This window comes from Tribolium castaneum, chromosome 5, assembly GCF_031307605.1.
Source record: "Tribolium castaneum strain GA2 chromosome 5, icTriCast1.1, whole genome shotgun sequence".
Taxonomy (NCBI): domain Eukaryota; kingdom Metazoa; phylum Arthropoda; class Insecta; order Coleoptera; family Tenebrionidae; genus Tribolium; species Tribolium castaneum.
In genome coordinates, this window is record NC_087398.1 from 3881323 (window position 1) to 3894159 (window position 12837).

At 44.7% G+C, this 12837-nt stretch overlaps 2 protein-coding genes across 13 annotated transcripts in view; one reads left to right on the forward strand and one right to left on the reverse strand.

Moving 5' to 3' along the window:
- The window catches only part of CadN (Cadherin-N), a 171907-nt gene extending 160226 nt beyond the window's left edge, over window positions 1-11681 (forward strand). For 8 of the 12 annotated variants that reach the window (XM_008195795.3, XM_008195794.3, XM_008195797.3 and 5 more), the window contains 8 exons: window positions 455-1778; window positions 3815-5822; window positions 7756-8030; window positions 8085-8274; window positions 8927-9168; window positions 9626-9829; window positions 9880-10044; window positions 10530-11681. In XM_008195795.3, coding sequence (XP_008194017.1) covers window positions 455-1778; window positions 3815-5822; window positions 7756-8030; window positions 8085-8274; window positions 8927-9168; window positions 9626-9829; window positions 9880-10044; window positions 10530-10648 — 4527 coding nt within the window. In that variant the 3' untranslated portion in view covers window positions 10649-11681. Of the gene's footprint in view, window positions 1-454; window positions 1779-3814; window positions 5823-7755; window positions 8031-8084; window positions 8275-8926; window positions 9169-9301; window positions 9541-9625; window positions 9830-9879; window positions 10045-10529 lie in introns of all 12 variants that reach the window. The other 4 variants (XM_008195801.3, XM_008195798.3, XM_008195802.3 and 1 more) reach the window with 1 other exon arrangement.
- Window positions 11682-11854: 173 nt separating this feature from the next.
- Window positions 11855-12805, reverse strand: LOC657572 (proteasome subunit alpha type-7-1). The gene is made up of 2 exons (XM_964024.4): window positions 12610-12805; window positions 11855-12560 (listed from the first exon to the last, which is right to left on the reverse strand). Exons 1-2 carry the CDS (start codon window positions 12709-12711, stop codon window positions 11913-11915), a joined length of 750 nt encoding a protein of 249 aa, XP_969117.2. The 5' UTR covers window positions 12712-12805; the 3' UTR covers window positions 11855-11912.
- Window positions 12806-12837: the final 32 nt, after the last annotated feature.

Consider the following 12837-nt stretch of genomic DNA (forward strand, 5'->3'; position numbering starts at 1 on the left):
TGTGTAAATCTGTAGTATCTATAAGTTAAGAATAATCCTTCAATAAGAATTACTCAAAATTTTTCAAACATGCAAACGTAACTTGGTTGGAGGTGGCTTAATAGTTATCCAAGTAAGAAAGGATCAGTTTTGCTCCTTCCAGCTTCTCAGAAGATATAGTAGTTTACGGTTTTAGAAGATTTGAAAAAGACATTTGTTTTAAATTCCTCTGGCGAAGCTTTTGTACATTTTATTGAGAATTTTTGTAGCGTGTATTTGTTGTGTACCACATCGTGTAACTCGTTACACAAATTTGGTTTCGTCACTGTTTGCACAAAAACTTATTATTTCAATTTCCCGGTTGCTTTTTATGAATTTCGCGACACGGAAACAAGCTTCGTTTCGTATTTTTCCTCGCGTAATAATTCCAGCTTCGGCGCATTTTAATTGCACTGACTTAATTAAAACGTTGCAGCCCTTGGACCGGGACCAGCCCAACGGTCGTCCCCAATGGCGCTTCACCGTATTCGCCCAAGACGAGGGTGGCGAAGGGCTCGTCGGTTACGCCGACGTGCAGGTGAACCTCAAGGACATCAACGACAACCCGCCCACCTTCCCCCAGGGCATCTACCTGGGCAACGTGACCGAGAACGGCACCGCCGGCATGGTGGTGATGACCATGACCGCCGTCGACTACGACGACCCCTCCGAGGGCACGAACGCCCGGCTGGTGTACTCCATCGAGAAGAACGTGATCGAGGAGGAGACCGGGTCCCCGATCTTCGAGATCGAGTCCGAGACGGGCGTGATCAAGACAGCGGTGTGTTGTTTAGACCGGGAACGGACTCCGGACTACTCGATTCAGGTGGTGGCCATGGACGGGGGCGGGCTGAAAGGGACAGGGACGGCGTCCATACGTGTGAAGGACATCAACGACATGCCGCCGCAGTTTACTAAAGACGAGTGGTTTACCGAGGTTGACGAGACTGACGGCACCACGTTGCCGGAAATGCCGATACTGACGGTGACGGTGCACGACGAGGACGAGACCAACAAGTTCCAGTACAAAGTGCTCGAAAACAGCGGTTACGGCGCCGATAAGTTCACAATGGTGCGGAACAACGACGGGACGGGGTCGCTAAAAATCGTGCAGCCTCTCGACTACGAGGACCTCCTCCAGAGCAACGGCTTTCGGTTCCGGATCCAAGTGAACGACAAGGGCGAGGATAACGACAACGATAAGTACCACGTGGCCAACTCCTGGGTGGTGGTCAAGCTCCGGGACATCAACGACAACAAGCCCCAGTTCGAGCGGCCCAACATCGAGGTTTCCGTGTACGAGAACGCGGAAGTGGGGAAGAGTCTCGAGACGTTCAAAGCCACTGACCCGGATCAGGGCGGTAAAAGCAAAGTCTCGTACGCCATCGACCGGATTTCGGACCGGAAACGCCAATTCTCGATCAACCAGGACGGCACGGTCAGCATCCAGCGCTCGCTGGACCGGGAGGACACCCCCAGGCACCAGGTCAAGATCCTGGCCATCGACGACGGCATCCCGCCCAAAACGGCCACGGCCACGCTCACGGTCATCGTCCAGGACATCAACGACAACGCGCCCACCTTCCTGAGGGACTACCGCCCGGTGCTCCCCGAGCACGTGCCCCCGAGGAAAGTCGTCGAGATTCTAGCCACCGACGATGACGATCGCTCGAAAAGCAACGGCCCGCCGTTCCAGTTTAGGCTGGATCCAGGTGCCGATGATATTATAAGGGCCTCGTTTAAAGTGGAGCAGGATCAGAGTGAGTATTTATGTCGGGGTTAGGGTGGGATAAATTATGGATTATGACGGGCACTTGTGTTGATGGGGGTTGGGGGCTATTATCTCACACACACGGGTAAAAATTTTATGTGAGGGACGGGCCGCTGGGAGTTGCGGAATGCGGGAACGTGAGATGGAGGTGTGGAGAAAACGTCGTTAATAATAATCGTAATGGTAATAAGCGTAATGGCGATGTTCGGGATGATTAAATTCGGGAGCAAGTTTCAGATTGGAGGCGCTGAGTGCTTGCGCTGCTCGCCAAAAGGAAATACAGTAATATTTCGATATTCTGAAGCTTTTATAATCCCAATGTATGATTTTTTTAGTCCGAATAATTGTGATCAAAAATAAAACGAGGTATTACTGAACACATTATAACGCGCAATAACATAAGGTGAAATTTTCCCAAAAGGCAAAAAAGGCGACGTATCCGTCCCGTGGAAGCCCTCCATCATTTGTCTTGTTTCTCTATCAGAGCTTCCATCGCCCGCGCCGCAATTATTTCGTGCATTTCCAGCTGTTCCTCTCCATTTTCCCGAATATTTCTTCATAATCCTGACAACTGCTGATTGATTACGCTTCATATTCGTAACTTCTTTCTCCCGTCTTCCCTCCACGTGTGTTGAAAAATTGCAACGTGTCTTTTGTTCCGGTTGTCGTTCCTTTTTCCGGCGATGCAGCAGTTCTCAGTAAACAGGATTCCGGCAACCGGTGTTTACCGAATCCGAACGAATTAATCAGAATGTTGATCGAAAAGCCCCGAAACAACAAGACGGTACTGTTTCACGTGTACACATTGTTGATTGTTTGCGTTACGTCGTCGGCAATTAATCGATGCTCCGATGCGCGTTTGAACCGAAAGAATGGGCAAACATGCATGCGCTTGCATTTTTTTCAAAGATAAGGGAGGTTTTATGGAAATAAAGCGCGTCTTTTGTCTCGGAGGCACGCATACACCTTGGGCTGCTGAATCGATACGGGGGAATAAAAACGAAAGGAGGAGTGCCGACGACAATTCATTTGGCCTTTCGCCCCATTTGCCATTTCGTGATGATTCCGCACACAAAAGCCGGGAGTGTTTTCGGCGATTATGACGATCTGTATTCAGGGATCTAAGCCCCATTCAAACGCAGGGCTTAACTTGAGCCTAGTTTGATTTTTGCCGAAAAAATTGTATTCACTCAAGACGTTAACCTTGATCGAAAGTTGGGGTTAATTAGCAATTATTGAAGACGAGAGTTTTAATTAAAGTTTTCACTCCTGTTATGTCTGTTATTTTCTGATTAAAATGTTAATTCTCGGCGAGGGGATGAATAATGACGACGGACACAGGAAACGTGAAAAATACCAAGCCGAAGCGAAAAATCATTATTATAGGGTCGGGGTTTAAGTGGCCGCCGTGAAAATTAAATTTTAATAAACTTGTATAAAATTTTAATAAGAATGAAAACAAGCTTTTGCCAAACTTTGGGAGTTGTTAGCAAGTTTAATGCAGGACGGGATCAATTATTATTAAATCTGGAATGTTTTATTTAACGCCGCTGGCCCCCGTTTCCTAACGTTTTTCTTACAAAAATCAGGTGCGTAATACGGCCGAAAGTTTAATCTCTCTCGCAGTCAATTTAATAATAATTATAGGTAACAGTACATATTTCAAAAAAGAAAATAGAAGACAGGAGATGGGATCAAATATTGTTTTTTTTTATTGTTTAGGTCCTTAAATAAGTACTGAAAATGGGAAAAAACATTTTAAATCCTCCAGAAAAAATACGTTCTGTTGTATTTGCAGAACGTACACAGGTGTTCCCCATGTGTGATATTAATGCCAGACTGCACACCTCTAATTTTTGCCGCACGTCTCCCAGTTACAATTAGACGTAGCTGCCGGCACCTTGTGTTCCCCTGGCCACTTATTTCCCGTCTTGTGACACCCCGAATTACCGCCGCCTCCTCTAATAGAACCCTCCCGTGCCATCTCTCATCCGCTCTAACTCGCGAATATTAATTTGATTTCAGAGGGTGCGAACGGCGACGGCATGGCGATCGTGTCGTCCCTGCGCTCCTTCGACAGGGAACAGCAGAAGGAGTATCTCATCCCGATCGTGATCAAGGATCACGGTAATCCGGCTATGAGCGGCACCAGCACTCTCACCGTTGTCATCGGTGACGTTAACGATAACAAAATGCAGCCCGGCTCTAAGGAGATCTTCGTGTACAATTACCAAGGACAAGCGCCCGAGACCGAGATCGGAAGGGTTTACGTGTACGACCTGGACGACTGGGACCTGCCCGATAAGAAGTTCTATTGGGAAACGGTGGAGCACAGGAATTTCAAACTGAACGAGGACACGGGCATGATCTCGATGAAGCATGGGACGCGCGAGGGGAAGTACCATCTCAGGTTCAAGGTTTACGACCGCAAACACACCCAGACTGACGTTCCCGCTAACGTCACGGTAACGGTAAAGGAGATACCGCATGAAGCGGTGGTCAATTCTGGCTCCGTGCGGATCGCGGGGATCACCGACGAGGATTTCATCCGCATCTGGGATTACAAGACGCAGAGTCTGTCCCGGAGCAAGGCGGACAAGTTCAAGGACAAAATCGCCGAGTTGCTGAACACCGACCGGGAGAACGTGGACGTTTTCAGCGTCCAGTTGCGGCGCAAGCATCCCCCGTTAACGGACGTCCGGTTCTCCGCCCACGGCTCGCCCTACTACAAGCCAGTGCGACTCAACGGAATCGTCCTCATGCACCGGGAGATCATCGAGAAGGAGGTGGGGATTAACATCACCATGGTGGGAATTGACGAGTGTCTGTACGAGAACCAGATGTGCGAAGGCTCCTGTACCAACACTCTCGACATAAGTGCCTTGCCCTACATGGTGAACGCCAACAAAACCGCCCTGGTGGGGGTCCGAGTGGACGTCCTAGCCGAGTGCACCTGCGGTGCCCGGAACTTCTCCAAGGAGGAGAACTGCAGAAACACCCCGTGTTATAACGGCGGCCGTTGCATCGAAACACGCTACTCGCTCTCTTGCTCATGTCCTGCCACTTACAACGGACCTCGCTGTCAACAAACCTCCCGCAGTTTCAAAGGGAAGGGGTGGGCGTGGTACCCGCCACTGGAAATGTGCGACAAGTCGCACCTACATTTCGAATTCGCGACCCGCAAAGCGGACGGTTTGATTCTCTACAACGGACCAATCGTCAAGCCGGAAACTGACGAAGTTATGGTGTCGGACTACATCGCAGTCGAGCTCGAGCGAGGTTACCCGAGACTGTTACTCGACTTCGGGTCGGGCACTCTCGAGTTACGAGTCAAGACGAAGAAGAGTCTCGACGATGGCGAGTGGCACCGAATTGATATCTTCTGGGACACCGAAAACGTACGAATGGTTGTCGATTATTGCAAATCGGCGGAAATTGCCGAGCTGGAGGACGGAACACCGCCGGAATTTGACGATAGTAGTTGCCAGGCTCAGGGTACAATCCCGCCCTTTAACGAGTACCTCAATGTGAATGCGCCTCTCCAACTTGGAGGGTTTTACGTGGAGGAGTTCGACCCAACTGAGTACCACTGGCAGTATATGCCAGTGGGGAAGCCCTTCGATGGTTGCATTCGGAATTTGTTCCATAATTCGAAACTTTACGACCTGGCACATCCAGGATTATCGCGGAATAGCGTAGCTGGGTGTCCACAGACTGAGGAAGTGTGTGGTAGGTCAGACGCTACGCACCGATGTTGGGAACATGGTACTTGTGTGGGGAGTTTTAACGAAGCGAAATGTCAGTGTAAGCCGGGTTGGACGGGTCCTGCATGTCTACACCCAACTATACCAACGTCGTTTAAGCCACAATCGTACGTTAAATATGCCCTGAGTTTCGAACCGGATCGGTTTTCGACGCAAATACAGTTGAGGTTCAGGACGAGGGAAGAGCACGGAGAGTTGTTCCGGGTCTCGGATCAGCACAATCGCGAGTACGGGATTTTAGAAATCAAGGATTCGAGGCTGTATTTCAGGTAGGGTTCTATAGTCATTGCCATTTTGTTTTTTTTTTTTGAACTTGTCTAAACTAATTTAATGAACGGTTATTTTTCTTACTGTTTATTCATAGTTTATACTGGACATAAATAATTTTTTGCAGCATGAATTGTATCGAGATTGAGAATTATTCTAAAAACTCAAAAATATTTGTGATAACAAGTTAAATTTATATTATTAACAAAAAAATCATCGTGTATCTCAATGATGGCGCTACAAATGTGGACAAACACTGAAAAAACCTGGTGTCGTTTTATTCTAAATTACAAACTATTAGACTTGTAACCTGTAGCTCCTAAAAATTTGTTTCATAAAAAAAATACAAATTACAACTTGTAAAGGTAAAGTACATATAAACAGATATTATTATAAAAGGTAAATTTAAAATAAAGTTCACATTCTTGTTGTGCGTCATTTTTTCAAAAAATCCTCCAACAAATCGATTTTTATTGATTTTGACAACGTGGTAACATTTAATTGTTACGTCATTTTTTTAATAATGACGCCATTTTTAATTTTTTTAAATGGCATCCGATTTTTTTCGTTACTGTTTTGGTAGGATACTCTTTTATCTTTATGGTAAGTATATAAAAAATGAAAAAATAAATTTAAAAAAAATTAAAAAGAAGAAAATAAAGTAAAAAAGTTAAAAACACTTATTGATAATTACACATAAAAAGCTTAATTTTTTTGAGTTTGTCATATTTTATAAGAGGAGATTGTTTTGCTTATTTAGACTCACTCTGTATTTGATATAGATTTACCTTCATTTTAACAAGTCTTATTCTTATTAAACAAGTCGCTGCATGACTGTAGTTTGGAGTACTAGTATTTATTAAAGACAATTTCATTGCAAAAAATTATCACAAGATTTAGTATTTACGAAAAAAATAAATAAAGAAAGTCGAAAGCAAAGACGAACTAATCGGCGAATAAAAACTTATAGAAGAAGAGTAAAGAAGAATAAAATAAGACGAGTCCTATTCCAGTTTTTGGATGGATAATTGAAATATTGAAATTAATAAATAAAATGGTAATTTATAGGCATGGAAAATGCAGCTTCTGCAGAAATTTAACATTTCTTAAAATACATAGTTTTGCAATAAATACCTAGATAAAAGTCTAACAATGGTTAGACTAGAGCTGGTAAAAAAAATCTGTTAGCTGTTTTGAAATCAGCATCCAACAATCGAAACGTTCAACAACGGCAAAAAATCTGAGGCAACAGGAAAATAAACAACTAAATGTTGTGCCCTTTTTTTAAAGAAATGCTAACTTGAGTTACATACCTATATCTTAAAAACTAGAGCTGATAGAAAAAATCTGTTGGCAAATTTGCAACAATTACTTAACAATCATTGTTCACTACTTTATTAGATTTCGCGTAAACGGAAGTTTCTTGCCACTTTTTAGTTTTAAATTTTTTCTGTTCTTGACCTTTTTAATAGTAAATACGCTGATTGGCAAACCAAGAAAATTTCACAGAAAATCCGTCATTAATAGAATAGCTATCTAATTTTTTAGGACTTGTATCTTTTGCTAATAAAATTCTACTAATAAAGTTAATTTCCACAACTCAAATCTAAGATTTTTTAATTTATTGTGTTCACCACATTTTTATTCAGCTTTGTTTCAACGTTCGTTTACTTATAACTTATATCTTATAACGCAGTTTCTGTTTACATTAAGTTAAATGCGCATTTCAAATCACTTATTTTTTTGCAAAGAAATTATTTTTTTAAGCCAGCATACAAACAGCACTTTTATTATTATTATTATTATTATTATTACTATTATTGTTATTATTATTATTATTTTTATTATTATTATTATATAATTTTTTCTTTTATAAAAAAGAAATTGTTAGTGTCCGTAACTTGTACATTTGTACAAAAAATTGCCCCTTTGCAGGTACAACCTCAACTCCTTGCGAACGGAAGAGAAGGACATTTGGCTGAGCTCTGTGACTGTGGACGACGGCCAATGGCACGTCGCCCGCGTCAGCCGCTACGGCTCTGCCGCCACCCTGGAACTCGACGGTGGCGAAGGCCGCCGCTACAACGAAACTTTCGACTTCGTGGGCCACCAATGGCTCCTCGTCGACAAACAGGAAGGAGTGTACGCCGGCGGAAAAGCCGAATACACCGGCGTCCGCACCTTCGAGGTGTACGCCGACTACCAGAAAGGTACATTTGTAGAAAAACCCCTGTGTGCAGGTCGGGTCACCGTCGTTTGTTTAGGTTGTTTGGATGACATCCGCCTCGAGGGCAAACACCTCCCGCTGCCGCCCGCCATGAACGGCACCCAGTGGGGCCAAGCCACCATGGCCCGCAACTTGGAACGCAATTGTCCATCGAATAAACCCTGCGCCAACGTGATCTGTCCCGAGCCCTTCGAATGCGTCGATTTATGGAACGACTACGAGTGCACGTAAGAGATAATTAGTTTCGATTTAAAACGAGGCTAAGTTTTTTCTCCTCGTCGACGTACTTGGGAAGTTGTTTTCGGCGCCGTTTCGTGGTTAATTTAAACTTTTAAACGAGGATCGTTTGCATTATGACAACTTCTGAAGTACGGAGGAGTTTTTTTAATTTGCGACGGCACTGGGCTCCTTTTTTATTTCTCTCTCTTGAGTGCTTTTGCGTTGTGTGTTTGACTGATATTTGCGGGTTCGATCGAAATTTTTCGCGTTAAGTAATTACCTAATTATGTCTTGTTGAAACTCGGAGCTTTTATGAAATTATATAATAACGGGAGATGGCGGGTTTTGTCGAAAGTTTCTGAATAAGCTTAGATTAGAACTTGCCGCGTCTCATTGTTACTTTGCTAATAAGGCGAAAGAAAACTCAAATATGTTCGCAAGACAAAACGTAGTGATTTTTATTTTCTCGAAGACAAGCTTACAGCATGAACCAAACCTGGAAACACCACTTGATGCACGCAACAACGTTTCTCTTTTTGTAGTTTTTTAGTTATATTTTTTATAGCTTGACTGAAATAAATTTTGTTTGGGCTTGTTGTTTCAATTCCCCCTTTTTCCCGGCTTTCTAATCGCATGCGAGTAATAATTTTGCCGGTACAGCTGTGGCGAGGGCCGCGTGATGTCCGCCGACAGCAAGGACTGCATGGACAAGGACGAATGCGTGGACCTGCCTTGTCTGAACGGCGGTACCTGCGTCAATCTGGAACCCAGGTTCCGGTACCGCTGTCACTGTCCTGACGGTTTCTGGGGCGAGAACTGCGAGCTCATCCAGGAAGGCCAAACCCTCAAGCTCAGCATGGGGGCTCTCGCCGCCATTCTAGTCTGCTTGCTCATGATTTTGAGTGAGGGTTTAACAGTCTTAGCATGCTTGCACTGTAGTTAGTCTTCTTCCTATCCTTCCTCTTCTTAAAACTGTCTCAGTGCCAGAGCAGTGTCTCAGCCACTTCGGTGAGTATTTATTATTTGTGTATTTAGATGTCCGCAAGGTTACAAGTTTCACGAGAACGGTTGCGTTAACGAGAACGAATGTTTGTGGTTGCCGTGCATTAACGGCGGCCTTTGTAAAGATTACGAGCCGCCGAAACGGTACGAATGTTCCTGTCCTTCCGGTTACACGGGGGGACACTGCGAACTTGAGCTCGCGCCGTCCGGAGCGATCATGCCGTCCAAGGACTTTATCGTTGCCGTTATCGTTTGTCTGTTGGCACTTCTAGGTAAGTGGCCCCGCACTTATCCTTCCATGCACTTTTATACCGCTCAACTGTCGCCACTCCGAATGTTAACTCGCGTTTTTCGCAGTCTTAGTGTTGGTATTCGTGGTGTACAACAGACGCCGTGAGGCGCACATCAAATACCCAGGCCCGGACGACGACGTCCGCGAGAACATCATCAATTACGACGACGAAGGGGGCGGTGAGGACGACATGACTGCGTTCGACATAACGCCCCTCCAGATCCCGATCGGAGGACCGCTCCCGGAGTTGGCGCCGCCCAAAATAGGCTGTGAGTTGGTTTTTCCGGTGAGAAAAAGCCCGGACTTGTTTTTTTTGTAGTTTCGGTGATCGGCGTCGGACAGGAACCCAACGTCGGCGTCTTCATCGAGGAGCACAAGAAGCGAGCCGACAGTGACCCCAACGCCCCCCCATTCGACGATCTCAGGAATTACGCGTATGAGGGCGGCGGCAGCACGGCAGGATCGCTCAGTTCGCTCGCTTCAGGTAAAAATAAAGTTTGGGGACCAACAGTTGCGGCCGCAAAATTATACCGGAACTAAATTTTTCGGTATATATTGTCCACAACTTTGTCCATAAATTATGTTCGAGTTTGGGTTTCCGGGGAAAAGAAAAAGGTCGAATTCGTGATGGACTTGAATTCGATTACAAGAAATTAACCAAACTGTGAGAGAGCCGTAAATTTCGCATTTCCGAGTTTGATTTATTCGAGTCGTTCGGCGACCGGAACGATACAATTGAGAAATCAAAACAAGCTATGAATTATGAAAAGATAAATATGTTTTGGCGGAGTTTATGGAAGGGAAGTTTTTGTTGGGCTCAGTGGTGGCGTAAACACGAGCATAAGCGAAATTCGTTTACATAATTATAATATGTGATAAATATATTCCTTATTTGAGTGATTTGTTTGTTTTTTTTTAGGAGGGAATTAAAAATAATATTGAAATCGTTTTAAAAATAATGTTTTTCAGGCACTGACGACGAGGTGCAGGAGTACGACTACCTGGGCGCCTGGGGCCCCCGCTTCGACAAGTTGGCCGACATGTACGGCCCTGGCGAAGAAACCGAGCAAGAGGAAGAGGAAGAATAAGTGTAAAAGCAGTGACAAAGACCAAACACATTCCTTCAACGTCTAAAAGCTTGTCACGTGTCCTGCGTGTTCCAATAAGACTGTCGCAGTGTTCCACTGCATCATATAAATAATTGTAGAGAATTTATACGGGCGTCGACGGCGAGGCTGTCTGCGTATTTTCTCTCGGAACGGTTCGTCCGAACTGGGCCTAATTCAGTTATTTGTGACCACTGCCACGTATTTTTTCCATAATAGTTTCGATTCAGCGTCTTTTCTCGACGAGGCGGAGAGTGTCGTCGGCGGCGCCGAAATGTTGCATATGTTTTATTTGTAAAGCACATTAATACCTACCATTGTCATGTATCGTTGAGCCAGTATTCCTACGAACGAAGCTGCGCGGTTATTTAGCGCAAATTCGGCAGAGTTTGCGGTGAATAGTTGGAGGCGGCTGCACGTGTAGGCAGTCACTACGTTTTAGGTCAAATTACAGGTTTTAGTCTAGTTGAACCACAGTGCGAGTGATGAAACGGAGTGCAAGCGTGATGTGTATATAGGAGTAAATCACAGATCACATCGTTTTGATATAGCACCTGCGTACCATGTTGCCATAATATAATATATTACTGGACATTTTTGATAATTTTTCAGCTCACTAGAACGTCTTATGTTGTAGAGTTATGTATATAGGGGTCACGAGGACGACTGATTTCGTGTGCATGTTTCGAGAGACAGTGCCAATTATTATAACTTATAAATGTAATAAAACTTGAATGCTGTGTAATAATTATGATATTATGTGTTTGCACTTGTGTATTGTTTCAATATGTATACTTAATATTCTTATGACATCGCACCATATAAACAACACGACGCGATTCGGTTTCTCTCATCAACATTTCATTTTTTCATTCGTTTTAGATGGAATTTGAGTGCATTCTAGTGATTCTTGTTTTATGAGTTCTTTGTCATAAGGAATTCGTAGAGAGATTTATGTACCTTTTTTGTACAAGATTATTTAACATTTATTTAAAAATAAACTTCTAGAGATTGACCGGCTTTATTTCATCTTGACTATAATTTCTGATTCAAAAATAATCTCCTCCTGAACATGAACACTTTAATAGTGTATTGTGTTTGAAGAACTTTAGATTTTATTAATTACGATTCACCTTGTCATTCAAATAATCACCTGCGTCATGGCTTTGGTTGGTTAAATAAACTCAATTTAGCGAAAAAAATTTATTGAAAAAGTTTATGAACCACAATAAGTAATTAAAAAAGTCTATTTCTTCTGTTTTTTCTTCTCCGCCTCTTCCTCTTTCTCCTTCTCAATTTCCGTTACGTACTTTTCAATCGTGTCACTATCCAGCATCACCAAAGGCTCCCCATGTCTCATAACCGCAATTTCCAAATTCTTCTGTCCCGACTGCACCACCTCCAGCAGCGCCCTAATGGCCAACTTGACCGTGCCTCTCTCCTCCGCCACCTCTTCAGGGGTGTAGTACTTCTCCAAAAACTCCCTCACGGTCTTGGCGCTTCGCCCCGTGGCGTTCGCCTTCCACTCGTAGTAAATCCCGGACGGCTCCGTCTGATACAAATGGGGCTTCCCGTCGTAGTCAAACCCGCCGATCAGACACGAGATCCCAAACGGCCTCCGCCCGTTACTCTGCGTGTATTTCTGCTTCAAACCCGCGATATACCTGGTGATGTACTCCAGCGTGACGGGGTCCTCCACCGTCAATTTGTGCGACTGGCACTCGATCTGCGCCCGGTTTATCAGAATGCGAGCGTCGGCGGTCAAGCCGGCGAAAGCCATGACGACGTGGTCGTCCAAAAGGCAGATTTTGCGAACGGTTCGCTCTTCTTGGAGCTTGGCGACGGACTTTTTCTCCACACCGAGGACCACGGCCTTCGCCCCGCGGACGCCCACCTGGGAACGCAAACGCTGGGTCATGGGGGTTGAGGTTAGGGGCACTTACCGCAGTTGAGCCTTTACGGACGGCCTCTTGCGCGTACTCCACTTGGAGGAGGTGGCCGTCGGGGGAAAATACAGTGATAGCACGGTCGTACCTCGCAGACATCGCTTTTAAATAACTTTCAAACGACTAACCTTAAATAATATTTTGCTTTGTAACTGCGAGAAAATTGACGTTTGACGGCCCGGCACGAAAATTACAGTCGCCCAGTCCGTTACTAGCCTGGGATGT